General features: G+C 41.6%; 1 protein-coding gene across 1 annotated transcript; it reads left to right on the forward strand.

Moving 5' to 3' along the window:
• The first annotated feature begins 251 nt into the window (after positions 1-251).
• Positions 252-18627, forward strand: LOC133027877 (uncharacterized). Its single transcript, XM_061095022.1, has 21 exons — positions 252-313; positions 925-1014; positions 1116-1169; positions 1276-1356; positions 1560-1648; positions 1736-1772; positions 1852-1979; positions 2447-5002; positions 5149-5219; positions 6015-6138; positions 6642-6699; positions 8728-8831; positions 9166-9371; positions 9516-9603; positions 11394-11471; positions 11636-11676; positions 12133-12216; positions 14046-14103; positions 16102-16175; positions 16726-16780; positions 18411-18627. The coding sequence occupies exons 2-21, from the start codon at positions 941-943 to the stop codon at positions 18503-18505; spliced, it is 4155 nt and encodes a 1384-aa protein (XP_060951005.1). The 5' UTR covers positions 252-313; positions 925-940; the 3' UTR covers positions 18506-18627.
• The last annotated feature ends 1764 nt before the right edge of the window (positions 18628-20391 follow it).

Consider the following 20391-nt stretch of genomic DNA (forward strand, 5'->3'; position numbering starts at 1 on the left):
CGCGTGATGTCAGAACCAAACGAGAAAATCGCATCCCACATTTCCGTTATTGTTGATTATCAGAAATTTTTTGATTCAAATTAAATTAGTATGTTTCATTGGTTTCGCTTATCAATATTATTTAATATCGAATTTAATCAAAACACAAGAAAAAGACGAGTGAGGTGAAGTCATTGTGGCTCCGAACCAGCAGGTGTCGCTGCAGCGTCAGCCGCAGGGCGAAGTCAATCCACCGCAGAAGAAGAAGATCAGCTAGTTGCGGGAAAAGTGAAGCGGATATTCCCTGTGTTTGTAACGTTGGACTCAAAACGAGGTAAATATCTGTAAATATTTACTTTATATGATCAATTAGTTGCATTTGAACAACGACAGACTTCTCTTCCCGGTCACTTGTGGGTCCTTGGGTGTGTTTCCCTCGACTGTCTCGGTCTTTAGAGGAAAAGCAGAGGAAACGCCAACTGACCCGTTGTGTAACCAAAACAACAAATTACAACAACTTAACAGCCCAGTGTTGAACGTTTACTAACGCTTATACAAGCAGGAGTGTTGTGTTTGACCCGTAGACTGTACATGGCATACTGTTGTGTGACGCATTGCTGCTTAAACACCATTTATTGTGCATGAAATCCTCATTGAAACTCGGTTTAAAGTGTGTTTTCTATTGTAACATACAGCTATAAGCAAATGAGATGTTGTGAAGTGTATTGTTGTACATTTAAGTACTGCAGACAACCTGATAACTTCCTGGTTAGATAACACAACAAAGCTGGCTACATGTGTATTTGTGCCACCTATCTACAGAAAATGTGACATAACCAAAGTACACACACAGTCGTACAAGTGACAGTTTGTATCTGAGAAGGTTCAGTTTGTCTAGTTGTGTAGTTTTGTCCGATAACCTGTGTTCTTTGTTTGCTGATTTAGCTTTTAAAACATCACCATGGAAACGCCAAAGGCCTCAGATGTGAAAAAAGGGATCTCAGACCTTTGGGAGACTTTGCGGTGTCCGATATGGTGAGGGCCCCCGATAACAGTTCTGTGATCTGTAGTATTTATTTTTGATATGTTACTATGAGATGAACTGTAACTCACGTCACACTGGTTTTCACTTGTAGCTTGGATTTATTGACGGTACCGGTATCTACCAAGTGTGACCACCAGTTTTGCAAGTAAAGAACATCTTATAAATACTCTTTACTTGAGGATTGATCACTACTAATTTTTTTCACATGCACTCATGAATAATAAATTTGCTGTTTTTTTTTGTTCTGATAGATTTTGCATAATGAAACTTGTGGACACCTCCAAACAAAACCGGGCCAACTGTCCAGTGTGCAAAACCAAGATAACCAAAAGGTTTGAGAAAATCAATAACAAGACGCTAAATACTTGTCATTGAAAGTACAATGTTACTATTATGTACATCATAATATATAATATGTGTGTGTGTGTGTGTGTGTGTGTGTGTGTGTGTGTGTGTGTGTGTGTGTGTGTGTGTGTGTGTGTGTGTGTGTGTGTGTGTGTGTGTGTGTGTGTGTGTGTGTGTTTGACCTGTGCAGGAGTTTGCAGGTGAGCCCTGGGTTCCAGAGACTTGTTGCAGGACTGCAGGACATCATACAAGCATATGAACATGACACTGGCACAAACTGTAAGATCCCATTGCAGACTTCTTCAAATGCCCCATGTAATTAACTCGCATACAATCACCGACTAAAAATCTCTCTAACATTTTCAGATTTCACTGGAATGTCCCTGCAAGAAAAACAGTTGGGGTAAGAAATTAGAACCATGGAAATTACACTTAGTTATTTAATGTAACATCAATCTGATCTCATATTTTCTTCTTCTCAGTGTCGAAGAGGCCGAAGCCACCAAACCTCCTCATGTGTTATCTGGAGAAACAGCCCACACTGACCTGGACTCTGTGGAAAACGAAGAGCAAGATGATCTTCCAAGGTCCCACTCTTCAACTATAGAAGGTAAAAATCAGTTGTAACTGGTCTTATTAGATCAAATCAATTTTGGCATTAGCTTTTGTTACAAATGTAGCGTAGAAGTGTAGAGTGTATAAAACAAGTGTAGAAACAACGCTGACGCTCAATTTGAAGTAGATATGACCTAATAAATCGGAATTGCTCTTGATGTTTTTCCTATTTTAGGAAAAGCTGCTGCCATTAAATATTTAGAAAGTGGGGATTTGTTATTTTTTGTGCTGCACATGTGTTATTGTGTCCTGTTTACGATTCCTATTCAAGGACAAGAAAACATTTGTCTTTACTTTAAGCAACCAAGGCTTGCATGTTGCACATATGTACGCATGTTATAGCCAGTTTTATTTCTAGTTATTCAGTAGATCAAATAGGAAACTGGTAACTCATTATTCATCCTCATTGAAGTTTTCTTCCAAATACTTAATTATTCATAATTTTTGTATCCAATGTTTTAGCCCAGAATGGATTTGCAAGACTCATGGAACTTGAAGACTCGACTCCTTTGACGACAGAACACGAAGGCCTGGACAGCGGCCTTGGGGATGCTTTGCCGACGTCTGACAAGAAACTACAAAGCTCTGCAGATTATTTGGAACCAGCAGAAACAGAAATGTTAGAAGCTGTGAAAAAGGCATCAACACATAAAACTAGAGGCAAAACTAGATCTGGTAAATTGGACAGTGCCTCCCTTCTTTCCGTAGCAATTCCTGACGAGACAGAATATCAGCCTTTAAGAAAGTCTTCTCGCAAGAAGCAGAAAACTGATCTGGAGTCCGACAAGATTCTTCAGCGGAAACGGAAGAAAAGTCTTGAAAAGGTTGCTGAGTGGCTTATGAAAGTTCCACCCGAGGGAAGTCTTGAATTAGAAAAACCAGACAAAGACCCAGATGACTCTGATGGCTGTTCTTCCACCTCAACAATAGATGTAAATCAACACCTTAGCGATATCAATTCTAAGAGAGAGGATCGTGCCAAAGCCCTCCAAGAGCAAGTGTTCGGAGCCGTCTACAAAAGAGGCAGAGGAGGGAAGAGGAACAGCTCTCGATCTCTTTTTGTTGAGCCAACAATCGTAAAACACAAAACAGACTCTGAAGATGAAAACCGAAGTGACTCAGAGGTACATCAACTGCTAACAGAAGACGTAAATGATAGCAGTGACATTTTTAAAAAAGCCGAACAGATGGAAGACTTTGAGGAAAATGATGTTGTTGACAAAGATGAGATTGCTGAGTCGGAGTCCGAACCACAGCAACCACAAAGAAAGTCAAAGAAAAGAATGCAAAACGCTCTGCAGCAGGTTGACAGTGATTTGAAGGAGCAAGCTGAGGCAGAAAAAACTGAGCCAAAGAAGCCTGACAGGAGGAAAGGTAAAAACACCAGGTCAGAAAAAGGCAAGTCTGCAAGAGCGTCGAAGCCCCTTGTTCTCGTTGGAGTTAAAAATGGAGAAACCAATCCAAAGCCTAGAGTGAAGTCAGAAGAGGTTCAGGTACAAATTGAGAACTATCCCAGCAGTGAGGACCAACAAACCCCCATCATGAGGAGTAACAGGAGAAGCAGAAGGCTTCAGCTCTTTACCGAGGAAGTCCAGGACGGTCACAAGAAAGCAAACTCGAGAGCTAATGTAATTGAAAAGGATGTCAGTGTCGCACAGCAGCAGGAGGAAGTTGAAGGTGAAACACCGGATAAAGCAGAATCACCTAAGGGTGAAAAGTTGGCCAAAAGAAATGGATGTGTTTATGATGAAGATTTAGGAGGAATTGAAAACGTGGAGTCTGGTAAGAGAACTCGCCGAGAACAAGAGTCCATTGCTGAGGTGCAGAATTTCCCGAATGCTGAAACTCTCACTGAAGCTACTGTTGCTTGTTCTGTCCCAGTGGTCCCAAGTTCTCCATGTCCAATGGAAACAACTATTTTAGGTCCAACACTTGAAAATAACAATCTGACTGATCAATCCTCAAAACATATTGAGTTGAAAACATCAGCCTGCGTGATAACGGAGAAAGAGGAGGAAAAGAACGACAGTGAGCTTGACACAGAACAACTGCTCCAGAGCTTCAAAGCCACGAAGAGGAAATCTTTCCGTCTCAGTTGTCCGAAAGGGAAAAGGAGCCGTAGCTCAGTCCGTGGAAACACCCAAGGTGCTGAAGGAGAGGAAAATGACTTTGTTTGTTCTAGTGTTGAATCTGCAAAAAAACAGACGCACAAGAAAACATCTGGAGTCGTCGACCAGGAGGCACTAAAAGATGATGAAAACTCATTGTGTAGTGACTTGATTTCTCCCTCTGTCTCCCCACTACTGACAAGAAAATCTGTTGAGAAACCAGGTCAAGTGGTGGATGAAGCCTTGAACCCTGTCACCAGTAGTTCAGGTCAGGACGGTCCTGCTGGTAACTGTCTTTCCAGGAGTCAGAGCAGCGCCCTCACTCCTAATCAAGTCTCAAAACGTGGAATTGAAAGTCCTCATTTCGTAGAGTCGGGGCTCCGCTTCACAGATGTTGAGCACGAGGAGGTAAACGAAGCCTCGAAGAGCTCTCAGATCCCAAACGGTCAGCTTGCATGTTCACTGAAGGATGCTGGGGAATGGAAGGAGATGAGAGACAGCATTTCTCCTGGAAAGGGAGAACGTATCTTAGTCGCTGAGTCTTCTTTAACTCCTGACGGCCTGGTGACACCGCTTGTCCCGACGGCCCATGGAAGCGGCGAGCTCAGCACACACTCCCCCATCAAGAGCAACCTGAAGAAGAGGAGAAGGACTCAGAGGCTGGAGTCTTCATCCGAGTCTGATGAATCCAGAGAGGAATTACCAACGTTGACTCAAATCTTCGGAACGTCGGCTCTTCCGGCTGCTGTGACCCGGGATCGGGGGGGCTCCAGTGAAGCCCCTGGATGTGAGGCTGCTTGTGTTCCAGCTGATGCAGCAGAACGGTTGAGCCGTCCGCCTGCATCCCCCAGCCCCGACTGTGTTCCCTCCAGCCAAGGGTCTGTGGACTTGTTCGGAACGCCAGATGAATGTAAGTAGGTTCTCAGTAACAGATAATACATACTTTCTTTTTTAGGAAGCAGCCTATAATGCAATAAATCTGCAAATTGTGTTTGCTCTGCTGTTTCCCTCTCTAAGAGTCTTCATCTCAAAGGAATTTGATTATCTTTTCTGCAGGTGATGCTCCAGTAAATGAAAACATTGACATCGAGTCATCACAATTTTCAAGTGAGGTCCTTGTCACACAGGTAAATATAGTTATGTTCTCATGTACTTTCAAATTCACCAAATCCAAGGTTTACAGAATCACTGATCTTCGTCAAAGTGAGAGTTTCCATTAATGTGAACACAACACAATCTGTCCATCTGTTTGTTTGGCTTTATGCCTTTTTCACTGTGCTCCCAGTGATGCACTTTCACCTCATGCCCCATAGAGGGCAGCAACCACATCTTTCTAAACCTGAAACCTGTCAGATCCTGGATGACAGACTACCTTGCTCCGTAAAATATGTCCCCCTCAGCAGCTTTCCAAATTGCATTTCATTTGCGTTAGAGGAAATGCCGCCTCGGAGATGATTCTTGTTTTCTACCTCATCCATCTTCCACGCTCCCCCTTTTATCCGTTGACTGTATTTGACTGGGAGTTAAAGTTTCACGCTCCGGGGTTTAGAGAGGACCCAGGATTACAGACATCTGAGAATATAGAGCGAGGGTGTCTGTATACATATTCAATGCACTTAATGCTGTAAACTCAGAAGAGTTAGACTCTGTCCTTCCAAAGCAGCCCGTGCTGAGAATAAGCTTTTGTCCCTTTTCTCTGTTGCTTTCTGAACTCCCACTAATCACTCAAATATTATGTAATTACCTCTCTGTCTTTTATTCTACCATTCTCCTCACTGTGTGCTGTATGGATAAGTAAGCAGCCATTCTCTTCCAGTAAAAATAGTAAATGTTGTTTTGCAGGTTGCTTACTGTTTCTTTTATTTAAGCCTCATTTGGAATAATGAGCTGATTTACTTTGCCCTCTTTTCGCCCTCTCTAAGCAAAAGATACAGATGCAGAAGGAGCTAGTGAGGCTGGAGAAGCTGATTGGTCTGGTGTCAGAGGTGCTTCATGAGAAAGAGCAGAGTCCAGCGAAAGAGACGAATCACAGCAGCAAAACCACCGGTAAGCAGATAATAATGGAGACGTAGACAAACTGAAGATTACTAGATTCGATTTTTCAAAGCAAAATGCCATGAATTCACTGGAGTGTGGATACCTGACCCAAGCTGTGTTCCGACAAATTATTTGAACTGATATTCTGGTTTGGGTCGGTTTGGTCACATTGGCTGCGCAAGCTACTTAATTTTTTTCTTCGCCGTACGTGCCTGTAATCGAGAAAAACATTGAGATCCTGTAGAAACAGAATGCCTGTGAGGGTCGGTTAGCTTTCTCTCAGGCTCGATGGTGATTAGACAGAATATTGCGGCTGTAGTTCCAGCCTCTGAAATGCAACAAATCAGTTGCATCATGAGTTCCTTAATATCAAAGTTAACATATTTTGGCTTTGAGCCATTGGTTGGAAAGAAATACACAATTTTACACTATTTATTCTGATGGTAGTTGAAGTTGTTGATGATCAACTATTCAAAGCTGACCTAGACATGATGGTTGTTGTGTGTCTCCAGGCCCAGACACTCAGGAACCCCTCCCGTGCAACCAGGACGCACGCCAAGATTCAGACCAGTAAGTTACATGTTGTTAAACTGTCTCACTGAAAACAAAAGGCATGATGTTCAACAGAAATAAACGCTGCTCTGACTCGCAGCTAACATGGAAAGTCTGCCTCTAAAGTATTTGTTAGTGTTAAGCAGCGAATGACTAAGGGGCCGATTATATTCCAGCTAAATAAGTCTCAGGAATTGGACAGTTAGAAACAGGTTCTGCCTGATAACAGTTTCCATTGAGGACATTCTCGAGGTCGGCTGTTCTCTGCAGTCGCTGCGGGATGATATCATAATTGAAAATGAGAAGGAGATTTGTCAACGTTCAACTTTTGATCTGTCTGGTGCTATCGGGGGGCATTCATTTTGTACTGGCAGATGTTTTAACTTTCTAATAAATTCATGCAACTCTGAGCAGCTGTCGGGCGACGAGCGGGAACTTTAGGATGATTCTGCTCCCAGGGAAGAGATAAAAGTACATAATTAAAAGTCATGATAGCTGCACTTTGTTACAGGTGCTTAGAGCCAAGCTATGAGTTTACCTCTGTTTCCAGTGTTTGTGCTAAGCTAACTGGCGGCTGACTATAGCTTCATACTTACTGGGGAGATATTAGAGTGGTATTTAAACTCTCATTCAACTTCCTGCCATAAAGTGAAAAATCAAAGTAACTTATAAAGTGAGGCAGCTTTTTATTTTTAGTGATTAAACACAGACTTCTCAGTCAAGTAGACAAGCACCTGTTATGCTCAGTAGGCTGGTTAGCCAATAAGCTGGCCCGATGTTAGCCTCAAGCGACGTGACTCAAACAGAGCCTCAATAAGACATCCAATGACATAATATCTGCCCGAGTGCGTTGCATTTCTCTGCTCGGAGACTTGTATACATTGTTAATACATTTTAAATGGAGCCATATTTCAATTCAGCCATATTCAGGAGAATAATATGAGAAGCAAGTGGCATGTAATTGGTCTTTTTCAGTGTGTGTGTTGTTACTCTTGTTTTCAGAGGGTGATGCATCTCGAGAGGACAGGCGCATAATCTTACTAATGAACCCCGGAATCTGTTTATGCTGCGGAGAATAAAAAAAGTCATTACTGACTGCATCTTATGTGTCATTTAGAGCACTTAGAGGGGAACTTGTGTTTCTACAGTAATTCATCTCTCCTGCTTGACTACCCTCCCCCCGCCCCAACCTCGCAGGGTTCTAAGTGCTGTCCTACGGGCGAGAGAGACAAAGAGAGATAGAGACAGAGACAGTGAGAATCTTAGCTGGAGAAGTTTCTAAATTAAAAAGCACAAATTCCAAGAACCCAGTGGTGTGATCGGAAAGTAAAATATCGCTTATCACTTTGGTCCAGGTCGTTTAAATGGAGTCACACAGTCATCATCATTTGTCTTTGAGTGAAGAAATGAATCACAAAGCATTGCAAAATGTTATTCATATCAGTTATGACACAGGCTTGAATCTTCTCATGGATTCACAAACTGCATTTACATTGCAGTTAAAAAGTATTTGGACAATAATTAGTTTTTCTTGTTTTCATCAAATTAGATGAGAAGCTAAACAATGACTATGAATTTAAATTGCTGTTATTCAGATATAGGGGGCCAACATCTCCTAATGTTGCAATAATGACCATAAACTTATAGACAAGACCAGCCCAGATATTTTCTTTTTGTTTATGGTGTAACAATGAAATCCTCGAGTCTAGAAATTGAATTTGGAAAACTCCCGAAACAAGCAACAAGTCAAAACATAGACTAAATATAAAGATGACAACTTTTTTGAAATTGTCCCCCATGTTAGTGGACGAGACATGGGCCAAATCCAATGCAGTTCTGAGACAAAGTAAAGAGCACTGGTCCTTCTCAAAATACCAATACACAAATAATCTTGATCAATGTGATTCAATATAGTCGGTATACTGATCTTCATGTCAGCGCTGCAGATCCCTGCAATCGTTTCGGCTACTGAAGCTACAGTCAGCCGTGTGCAGGTTCTTTTACATCATTGCTCAATAAAGGTTAACATAAATGTCACTTTTACAGGAAAGGCGTTCCAGAGGCAGAGCGAAAGCCCGGCACAAGAGCATCTGATGGCAGAGAGGTCACTGAGTCCAGCGTGTCGAAGCCTGTCGGCGCTGCACAGACGAGTAAGGCTCCCGGGGTGATGTTGTAACATGTGTAGTTGTGTCAGATGAGTCTTTCTTTCCTTAACATGATGATTCCACACATTTGTATTTTGTTTCTCCAAATGTGCATGGGACGTGTCTGTGGACAAAATTCCTCTCGGGGGGGCTACTGGATTTTTTTTGTTGCACAAAATGTTCAAAAAATGTAAGTGTTTCATCTGGTGTATGGTCTTCTTCCAGTTCTGGTTTTGTGTTTTTCAAAGAGAGCTCGTTCTGATTTTACTTTTAATGTCTTATTTATGTGTATGTGTGTATTTGAAATATATGTGTATTTTTTCGTTTTCTGTCTTCTCAGCAGTGCAGTGCTCCACACACACAGCGCTGAGTGTAAAGGGCACTGATGCCTCCAAGACGCCTGTTTTAAGCTCAGCAGCAAAGACACTGAAGAACAGTAATTCACCATCGGATGGACAAGAAGACAAAGAAAACACCACTCCTCCAAAAGACAGGCCTAAAGACAAGCTGGTGCTTGTGTCGTCTGGATTAGGGCCCAATGAACAGGTATCCGATCAATCAATGACTAACCTCTGCCAAGGAGGTTATGCTTTCATGGACGTGTGTTTGTTTGCCTGATAGTTGGCATACTAGTCTATTTCGGATCTCCATGTTAGGACACACTAACTCATCAGATGTCGTTTTTGACAGATAATTGTGAAAAAGTTTGCCAAGCGAGTCGGGGCTCGTGTGATTTCCCAGGTGACGGAGGAGGTCACACACATCATCATGCGCACAGGTAAGTGTTCTCACACGCAGGCAGTGAGAGTGTCTAACATTTCATTTAAACACTGTTGCTGTTTAAAATGTCCTTAATAGCTGAATTTATTCACAAGATCCTAATTGATGATTCACAACTGACTTCACACGCAGTAAAGCAATTAGACCTGCTCTTAAACCCTTTAACTGTTTTGAAACATTTCCTCCAGCAATAACATTTTCCTTTCCACAAGTACATTTTCTTTCAGCGTGCTGTTACAGCTTGTTTTGTGCGTCAGTTAAAACCCTCCTTGGCGATAAGCTCTCCGTTTCTCTCTCACCCACACACTCGCCCCTCCATTCATCCACTTGTTGCTAATTACACTCTCTGATAGATTATTTTTAATTTTCAAAGCTCGCTGTCTCCAAAGCAGCGTATTAACTGTCACCGTTAAAGATGTCTTTTTCTTTTCCTTTTTAATGGCAGCTTGTTTCCCTGGCAACCACAAAAAAAACGGGAACGTGGCGCCTCTTGAGCTTTTCTGGTTAAAGGTTGAAAAGGAGCAGGACGTGTCCCATTCTAACCTTTAGCAGAGAGTAATTTGAAATCCTTTAACCTAATTTTAGGTGTGAGGTGTCAGTAATTAGCTCTTGACTGGAATACAAATGAAAGCAGAATTTCAATATCTCTTGAAGGAGGAATAACCCTTCATCCTGCTCATCATCCTCGATTTATGTCTGTGACATTTTACACCGTTCTCATTACAAAACTCTTTGGTGCAGGTTAAAACAACTCCTTGTTTATTTTGGCTCTCGAAAATGGTTTTATAAAAAAGCTATTAAGTTAAAACACATGTCCCCTTTAAAAAGAAATAATCCCGGCACAGTTGCTGTCTTAGCTAATAATGATAGCGGTCATTGTCATGGGAGCTATTTTTAATCACCAGAAAATTGTTTCATTTTCATTTGTTGATTTGAAGGATAAAGTACAACAGAATACACAAAACACGAAGGCCAACATCCGCCCTGGGTTCGTCTTTCTCTCCAAACTTCACTCAGGGATATTATTTATTTTACCGACTTGTTCACTTACAGAACATTACTTTTGCTCCTCTAAAAAAGAGTAATTAGTTCTCATGTCAAATCATGTTTTATAAATAATATACGACGTAAACTTTCATCAGTAACATCATACATTTTGTCCATGGTTTTGAATTTGGGTTTTATCTTGTCATTGTTTCGTGTGAATCAAAGTGAGCGTTAAAAATACTTCACTACTGGTCGCCGTGCATGGCTGCCCACTGCTCTGTGTGTCCTGCTGTGTTCACCAGATGGTTTAAAAGCAGAGGACAAATTTCCCTCATTTTTTGCATGAGTGTGTCTGTGCATGTGTGTGGGATTAATAAATGTATCTTGTATCTTGTACACCTTAACAATTACCAAATTTGGGCTTTAACGACCAAATTTTATCTCCATTAAGAGACAAAGCCCCCAGACCCGACAAGCTGCTTCCTTTTCCCCACCAGCTTGCTCCTCCACATCCTTGTTGAATGCTCTGGTTATAAAGGCTTTTATCTGCCCATCAGATCCCGATGTAACTCACTTAACCCTTTATTAAGATATTTTCTCAAACAAAGGCAATCAGATTTTTGAATATGTCAGTTCATCTGAATCTTGTTTCTATTGAAATGATCTCAGTCCGTGTTGACACATCTGAGTTACAAACTCAGGGTGTGTGCATGTGAGAGTGTGAGAGAGAGAGAGAGAGATTGTACACATACTCTCGCACACCTTGTCACACATCTCTTCTTGATCTCCTGTCTCCACCAGATGAACAGCTGGTATGCGAGCGCACGCTGAAGTACTTCCTTGGCATCGCGGGCAGGAAGTGGGTCTTGAGTTTCCAGTGTGAGTCTCGCTTCACTTCACTGTCACAGCTCTGTGGCTGATGAGTTTAGAGCAATTAGTCTAAATGCAAAACACCACGATGATGGAGGGATCTGCTGGAATAAAAAGAGTGATACATAATACAGTGTAAGCTCACAAGTTTTGTTCCTTCTTTCTCTCCGCAGGGATTTCAGAGTGCTTCAAACAAAAGAAACTCCTAGATGAGGTATGCTCCTTTAATTTGCACACCGGTAACTTCCTGTTACATCCCCTTATGTCTTGATGTTGAATTAATTAATGCTTCATGATGAGTCTCTTTACGAGGTTAGCTGTGATACTTCATCAATTATTTGTCACCCATTAGCTTAAGCAAAACTCGCATGTGATTCTTTGCAATGGAAGCGAAATCCTGCAGCAAGCTGTAGTTTAGTTTCGCCATTAATTTAACAAGTATTTCCCAGAACTTCAAAGAGTTTCCATGCATTTTTAAGAGGAACTCTGTCAAACTGATGTGTTCGGAGTTGTTTTCCTCCTAAAATTAATAGTGAAAATTAATATTGATTCCGTTTGTCGGATGAGATTGAATCTTTTCGGCACTTATTGAGACAGTGATAGAAAGAGAAAAGCTCTCATTCCTGTTTTTTTATTCACACTGAAGCCAGTTTCCTTTGTTGTCCGACAGAGTCTCTTCGAAGTGAAAGGCGACGTAGTGAACGGACCGAACCACCAGGGCCCCTCAAGAGCTCGAACCACTGCAGACAGTAATGTGAGTCATTGGCACATTGAACAGGACGGTCGATTATACAGCCTCTTTTTGATCTAATGACCTCTAATGGTAAAAGGTAAAGTCGGGGATCACCCAGAGGAATGAAACATTGGCGTCATAAGTCTCTGGTCTTCCACCTGCAGCTGTTGTATCGGGTTTTATATCTTGAAGATTAAAACAAATTGTGTTTCAAGTTCAGCCACATGATTAAAATCTGACCCACCAATTTTTAACTAATGAGAAAAGTGTAGACAATAACACCAATACAGAAATCTGCTTTTTTTTTCTTATCAAAGTGGCTGAAAAAGTTGCATTTATGTTGGAACCCATCGAAAAGATGAATAAAGTCAGAAAATATCAACGCGATATAAAGTCAAGTTAAATACTGAAACAATTCAGAAAATGTGTAGTTTGGCTCTTCCTGAGACAAAAGTAGAAAATTCCCAAATGTGTCCAAATACAAAATCAGTGCATTCATTTAATTTTAATAATTTATTTGGTTTGTCAGGGACTTCGGAAAAAAACTCATTGACCTCAAGGCTTTATCTCAGTACTGGAACAGATTTAACCTCCCAAATCCGTACAGTCTACAGTCAAACTCTGAGTTTCAATATCCAACATGCAACTGTATAAGAAAGACGGGACATAAATATGAAAGTCAGCATTCAAGTAAGGTCTTGAACCTGGTTTCCTCCGCTTGCAACAGCCTCTTAGCATAGCCCTCGTTATTGAGAGCGAATGGTAATTTTCCTCCTGGTGCGCGGCCAGCAGGACCGGTCCTGTTGCCACTGAAGAGGAAAATTAGAAATGGCTAGGTGTCATGTTGGCCGTATCGCTGCCTTTGAAGAACCTCTGCTAATTGAATTAGCTGGTAATTTCAGGCTTATTTAAGTGGCTTCAGCACCGCGCCGGCACTTTGATGGAGCCGGACAGATTGCCCCCCCGTTCATATTCGCCTTCTGTCACCCGCACCGTTGGCAAACAGACTAACAGATGAAATGGACTGGGAGGGAGTGTGCCAGCGGAATGTTGATGTTTAGGAAATCAAAGAAGCTGTGTGTGTGTTTGGGTGTGTGTGTGTGTGTTTGGATGTTATCACAGCACACACTCTAATACCTCCTGAAGGACATTAGCTGTTGTCTAAATTAAAAATCTGTAAGAGAAACACTTTTTCATCTCGCCGAGCACCTCTGGCTAATGATCACTGTGGACGGACGGCGAGGTGTGAGAAATTAGTATTTCTTTCTCCGGGAGCTGAGACATTTATCTTCCAAACACCAACCATCTGCCCAGACACTGTATATATGAGGCTGCGGATCTAAGTTGCACCATTTCCTTTTTGGCAGTTACCATGATTCAGGAAAAACGGATTTACTTTCCTTTCTCTGGCTTATTGACCCTGAGTGCAATAAAACGTGTCCCTTGGGTTGGACCGGTCTTTTTTTTGAGAAGTTTTCTATGGTGTGAAAGTTCCTCTGTTTATTCGGTTCTGTTTCGACTCTTCCTTGAATTTACAGCGAGAGCAACAAATTAACAAGGTCCTGAGGTTTTGTTTTACACATTAAGTGCGGTGGACTTGTTATATATTACTTGGGATATGCTGGGTGAAGTGTTTCAGGCTCACCAGTGAAACACTTCAGACAGGTGCAAAGTTCAGAGACACACTCAGCACTAATGGAGACGGCTGCAATGGCCGTACTCATTCAGTATCATTGAGCGTTATCCGAAGGTTAAATTCACTGATTTAAGGTTCTCTTTTGTAGATTTGTGTTTTTTGCAGAAATCTCACAGCAGCGTTTTTCATTCTTTCTTTTCCTTTTTGTCTTTAGCTGCTCATGAGCGGCTACAGCATCTGCTTCCAGGGGACTTTCACAGACATGACTACAGGTAAACTGCATCAACATCCTGACATTTCCAACTTTAAAACCTGACATTTTATGACATTTTCCATGGAGAAAAAAATATATTGTATTCGTCTTTCTGACCAAAGGCTGTAATTCAACAGGCAAAGTGGGCCAGGCATGAAACGAGTGTATTTTGGATTTTTGTCATGACTGTGTCAGATCAATTTGAAAGAGTGAAACAGTTACAGGATCTGTAGCTTTTTCAACATCTAATGATTTGTCTTGAACTCTAACTTGTAGAGCTCCACCAACACCGGAAGTTTGAGGGTCACATTATTGACATTTCAGCATTTAATCAAGCCTTGTCACCAAAGCTTGTTTAGATTTCAGGAAGTCACTAAGATATTGTTCACATGAAACTCGTCATAAAATTGCAACTTGTAAATAAATTCTGGTTATAGCTCCTAAAAAATTAGGAAGTGATAGTGTAGCTATGGTGTCTGCTACATGAACAGTGTTCGTCTCTAGCTGCTTAGCGGAAAGGTTGACTATGTGAAGTATGTGTTTTTCTCTATCACAATTACCTGCCAGCACACGTCACACAGTATTTGTGGAGCTCTGTAAGTGATGGCGTTCTGTGGAGGAGTATGAAATGTTGTCTTTCATCAGAATTCTATCTGCAATTTCTGCAGCTTAGACTCAGAAATTATCAACTGTATCTCAAATCCAACTCTGATGACTTTAATTTCCCCTCCCCCGGTAACTCGTTCTTGCTAGATGGTTTCTGTTTGTCTGTGAAATGCAGCAAACGCCACAGGAATTGTGTCCTTTCAAAGGAAACACTGTTATTTCATGGTATTCTTTCCTTTTATTCCACCTGCCGTCATAATGTCGACTCTGTTTTGTTCCCTCATTCAAGAATTGCCTTTCTCAGGCACACTTGTGCAGTTTTGTTGAGCTCTGCAGGCCTCTGATGGACTTGCGAGACAACATGACAATGAAAAGAGGGACAGTTTAAGTAGCTCACCCAGGTTTTGACTGACACGCTGCGCAGCTTGGAACCTGTGCTGTTTTTGAAACCTGTGTCATTTCCGTACCTTAGAGAAATGACAAGTGATCCCAGCGTGTGGGTGGATTGGACATGTTCTGCGGTGCTGTCATACTGCACAGCGGTTTCTATGGTGTTGGTTAGTTGCCCGGAGATTATATCTGACAAGAGACTAGAAATCAGCTTTCAGTCGTGGCCAAAGTGTTTCTGCAGCTCTATTAATAATCGTTGTAAATACTCTTGTAGATGTTGAGCATTGGTCAAAAACCGCAAATAACGTTTAAGTTCAAGACGGAAGAGGAGTAGGGTTGCCCTTCATACGAAATACTTTTTGGCTTCATCCTTCCAGCGTGACTGAATGGACAGATAGATCATGGTTGAAGGTCTCGGGGGGTGTGCACGCTGTTTCCTTCTTCCTGGGGCTCTTAAAGTGCTCCTGCAGCATCCTCCCGCCGACTCCCGGATCGATGAAGCTTTGCTAATGGCCCGACATCTGCTCGTTTGCGTGTGGAGCTTAAAGACTTTCTTATACATGGCACAAACACGAGGATGGAGTCTGTTTTTCTTCAGCCGCACAGGATTTCATCCATTATTTAATTGCTGGAGTTTGTCAGATGATGAGATTCTCCAAAGCTCGCGCCATGTGTTGATAAAGTGTTTTCAAGTTGGTGCTAATAAACAAGGGAAGCTGGTGATTTTCCCTGTTGGAGAAGGTGTTTGCTGATGTCTGAAGACGAAGACATTTTCCAAAAAAATTTAATTTAAAGTGCAATGACTGATTAAGTGAGATGTACATATTGATTTGAGTGGAGACTGGAATATTGATCTATTTTCCCTCCCTCTGAGGAAGTCTGAGTTTGAAATGAGTCTGCTCTGTATCCCCTCAAGGGGCGAGGGGAGGAAAAACAAATGCAGGCGTGACTGCTGATACATTTTTGAAACTCCGTCCCCCCCAAAAGAATACATCAACAGTGTGTGTGTGTGTGTTTATAGATGAAATGGAGTGGATGGTGGAGCTCTGTGGAGCAGCTGTAGTTAAAGATCCACTTCTCCTGGACAGTAAACAGGTAAGAGTGTCAAAACTATCCCATCTCAAAAAGTATAAATTCATATAGAAGTCAGTCTTACTGTCTAAAATGCAGAGATCAGTGTTTTAAAATCCAATTGTTGGCATTTGATTGTTTTCATGTGAGCAGTTTAATTTTCCCCCTCACTCCTGTTAATGATGTTTCAGTTTAATGAAGCTCTATGATTCCTATTAGATATGTATTGTAAATTAAATTGCTAAAATCCTACCTGCAGGGATTTGGCAGCATTCTGTAGTTGTGACTGTTATTTTCCCTTGTGTATGATTTTTATTTTGAGAAAAATCACTTTGCTGCAGTTGTCAGTTTCTAAGTGATAACAATTGATTAATGTTGAAAATCCCCAGGTCCAAAATCCACCACAGCTTAATCAATAATCCCCAAACAAAAACGTATTTCTAATATAAAATGATAGATATGGTTGAAAACACAATTTCCTTTCAGTCTGATTGACTGTGTGTGAAAATATGTTCTGCGTCTCACTAATATAATTTTAAACTGAACCTAATATAAATTTTCTTCTTTTACACAGAAGTCCCGTCAGCTGGTCATTGTACAGCCTGGAACTGAGTCATCATCCTTCAGCCGTGAGTCTGAAACCTCATTTTCACCTGCTACTTTGAAACCAGACCACAGAAATAACACACTGACACACGTGCCTGCGTACGGAGTTAATACGGATCGAGAGGAGACTGGCAGCAGCAGCAGTGGGAGCAGTGGGAGCTGGTTAAATAATTCATACATCACTTCACCTGGGGGTTTGAGTCTGACACAAGCGTTGACCTATCGAGAGTCAGACAGTAATTGTGTATGACAGACAATATACCAATAGATGTTTTATATATGTATATATAAGTTAGATACTTTTTTATCTTACATCCCATCCCTGGGAATTGGTTAAATATCAATTCCCAGGAATGAATCTACCTCTTTGTTCGGACACATGCTAAAATGTGAAAGATTCTTACTTGGCCCTTGTCCCATCCTTTCAAGTTTTGTGAAAATCTATCGTCTCGTTACCACCGGCGTTTTCGCTATTTTAGTTTTGGGTTGAAGTCAGGTAGTTTATCAATAGATATAAAGTAAATCCAACATCAATTTAATTGGCAACTGATTGAAATTTGGTTCAACATCAGCTTTCCTATCTGAACATCCAGTGGTAAATCGATTCTCCTCACAAAGCTGCGTTCTGTGCACCTGTTGGTTCACTGGTCTCTACGTCGGGATGTGCTTGTGCCTTGAGGACCAGTTGGGTTGTGACAGAACAGTGACGTGTCAGACGCTGCCAGCCAAAATGAAACAGTTTCCCAACGAGGGTGAGGGGACTGACTTGCCAGGGAAGCGGGTGTGAAGGAAGTTAGGCAGCGGCGGAGAAATGGCCAAGAGAAAATGTCAGATTGGAGCGGGGGGGGGGGGAATGTCAAAACAAGTTGGCCACCAGGAGAGAGAGAGGCTGCCGTGGCACCAGGAGAGCTGACAGTTTGAAACGGAGAAAGCGGCTCCAAACTCCCCCGCCTCGCTCCTCCTGGCAGCCTAACTTGCGCTGTTGCATATTTAATGCGGCTTTTCCTTTTCCACGTCCTCTGGCGCTCGTAGCCCAGGTAATGGAGCAGCCCCCCCATACACACCCTCCTCTTCTCTGTCCCTCTTTATCCTCTTCTTCTGCACCATTGATTGAAATCACAGACAGGTCTTGTGTGAGTATCTGTGTGTAAACTGCAGATTGTGTCTAAAGCAGTTCTGGACTTCTTTCTTCGAGGTTATTGCCTTAAACGTTCGCTGCTTTTTTGAATTTTGCATAACTTCGGTTGATGTTCAGACTAATCCGTGTAGTCAACATGAAATTAAGTTTTTCCAGTAACCATCATAGTTATTCTAGGTGTCTTTTTCATTATGGACTCTTTATCTTCATGCCCTTTAAATAATATTAACCTTAAATACATTTCCTGTGTAAAGAATGACTGACCAAACATTTTGCTTTATGCTCTGGAAGTTCATTCATTTAGGGAGGATTTCATGCCTTAATTTGGGACAAGAATGAGTGAGAATGTGAGGTCCTCAGTCGGAGATGAACTGGGAATACTGGGTTGGAGTCTTACCCACTAAGCTATGGAGGCTATCACAAGAATCATGTCCTCATAAATGTTTATTTTGTTCTGTTCATACTTATGATTCATTCATTTTTAGACGTACCTAATATACACTGTCTCCACACAGGTCTCCTCGGACAGGCGACTGTGGTGACACGTGGTTGGCTCTTGGACACAGTGTCAACCTACACCCTCCAAAACGTCAACAACTACTCACTATGACCACGTTGTGCTCTGGTCTCATCTGCACTGTACATATCCTGTGTTTTTATGTCCGATATTATAAATAAACATCTGCTTAGACGGCTATGCTGGAAGCTCTGTGTATTTCAGCTTTGAATTCAGTTCATTCTTTCTTTCTTTGTTCTACTAGCAAAGTACACGCATACAAATATCACTGCTAAAATAGTAAATCTGCAAATGGCAGAAAAAAAGACAGAAAATCAGATCAGAAAACAAAAATGTAATCGCGCACATTGTAAAAATCGAAATCCACATCATAATAATATCTATGCAAGTTTTTCCGATGATGTTTTTAAACTTTACTCTGGGGGTAAGCATGTATCATCTGGAACCTTTAAAACCCAGCGAATGAAAAGCTGAAACTTAAATTCAATAAACCCCTTCATCATCAATATCATCCGTGGGGTTTGCAGAGAGAATCATTTACAGTATCCGCTACCTGCTGCCTCCTGTCAGTTGTAATCTAGTATAATAAGCTCTTGTCATCTCCAGTGTTCCCTCTGATGTTCTGCGGTTCTGCCGCGGTTGTTTGCAATTCCCCAGTGTAAAGCCAGCGTTCCTGGTCATGGCAGAAAGCCTGTAGCTTCACCGAAACACACAACTGTGCGCTGTAACATGCTTCATGAATTATTGCACAGCCAGTGTGTGGGAATAAAATGAGAGGGAAGAGATTTACAGGAATGAGTAATTTGAGAGCACAGAAACCAGCCCTCACACATCAGTGTACAAGGTTTGATGTAATCTCAAAAGGATGCATGTCTTTGTCAGATGAGGCTCCATCATCACGCAGAACATGCATCATGTTCGTGTTCAAGGGTTTCTAGGTAAAACAGGTCCAACAGAAGGAAATCCAAACTTGACTAAAATGCCAAACTCTCCTTAAATAAAGCTAGCAAAAATTGAATATAAAATATAATGTTTCATCTAAATTGTATGAATTGTTGTTTTTTTACCCTAGAATGGGCCTTTTATATTTAAATACTTTATATTTATATCGGGGGAGGGTCCTCTCTAAGAAGGCCGCCATGCTTTTTACAGTAGCCCAGACTGGACAAAAACTGAGGGTGAAGTGAGGGGTGTTCAGCTGCAAAATGCAACTTCACCCCTAGATGTCACTAAATCCTACACATTGAACCTTTAACCAGCTGCTGGCCACAGCTTCATATTAAATCCACAGAAATGTGAGGTGCATAGTATCCATCTGCTCGTCTAGCCGATAGCAACAGTTGCTCCTAAAATGTAAAAATACTCCTTTGAGTTTCCAATTCTGGGAACGTCCTTTGGTTTCCTTCAGAACCTCAGATCTCTCATGAAAAATCAGTCCACGTACAATAATGTTTCTATCCAGAAGAGAAACGCACCAGCTCAATAATGTATGTTTCTACGTACAGCTTCACCTCAAAGTCCCTCAGGACAGGTCTGACGACTGCAAGCCATGAATTAACCAGAATGAATGGTATGGGGGGGTCATATCCACAGAAACACCAGCCACTGGAACAATATGGAAACCACTGAGTTGCAGCGGAGGAACATTCTGCTCCTGCAGCCGCTCTCTACTTTTTCTGGCAGAATGAGCTAGAACAAGCCTCCAGGACTCGAGTCGACATGAATGGCTGGACCCTAAATCAACCTTATGTAGATGTGGCCTTCAGGGCCGAAGTCAAGATTATATAACTTACTGGTTTTCCTGGTATAGATTTGTGCTGAATGACGGATGCATGCACAGAGCTGCTAACATCTACTTCTCTTCTTTCACTGTACAACCTCTTAAAATGAACTCCTATGTCCAGCAAGAAGAAGACAATCGTAAAAAATCAATTAACTCATAATAACTATTTGTGACATTTGGTTGCAGGGGAAGTACA

The sequence above is a fragment of the Limanda limanda genome, chromosome 21 (genome assembly GCF_963576545.1).
Source record: "Limanda limanda chromosome 21, fLimLim1.1, whole genome shotgun sequence".
Lineage (NCBI taxonomy): Eukaryota > Metazoa > Chordata > Actinopteri > Pleuronectiformes > Pleuronectidae > Limanda > Limanda limanda.

Bases quoted from the DNA above. Each gene is read 5' to 3' on its own strand.
- LOC133027877 (XM_061095022.1), top strand. From the start codon at position 941: ATGGAAACGCCAAAGGCCTCAGATGTGAAAAAAGGGATCTCAGACCTT. The intron at 1,980-2,446 runs GTAAAAATCAGT...CCAATGTTTTAG, and splicing joins CCACTCTTCAACTATAGAAG to CCCAGAATGGATTTGCAAGA. The intron at 12,217-14,045 runs GTGAGTCATTGG...TTTTGTCTTTAG, and splicing joins GAACCACTGCAGACAGTAAT to CTGCTCATGAGCGGCTACAG.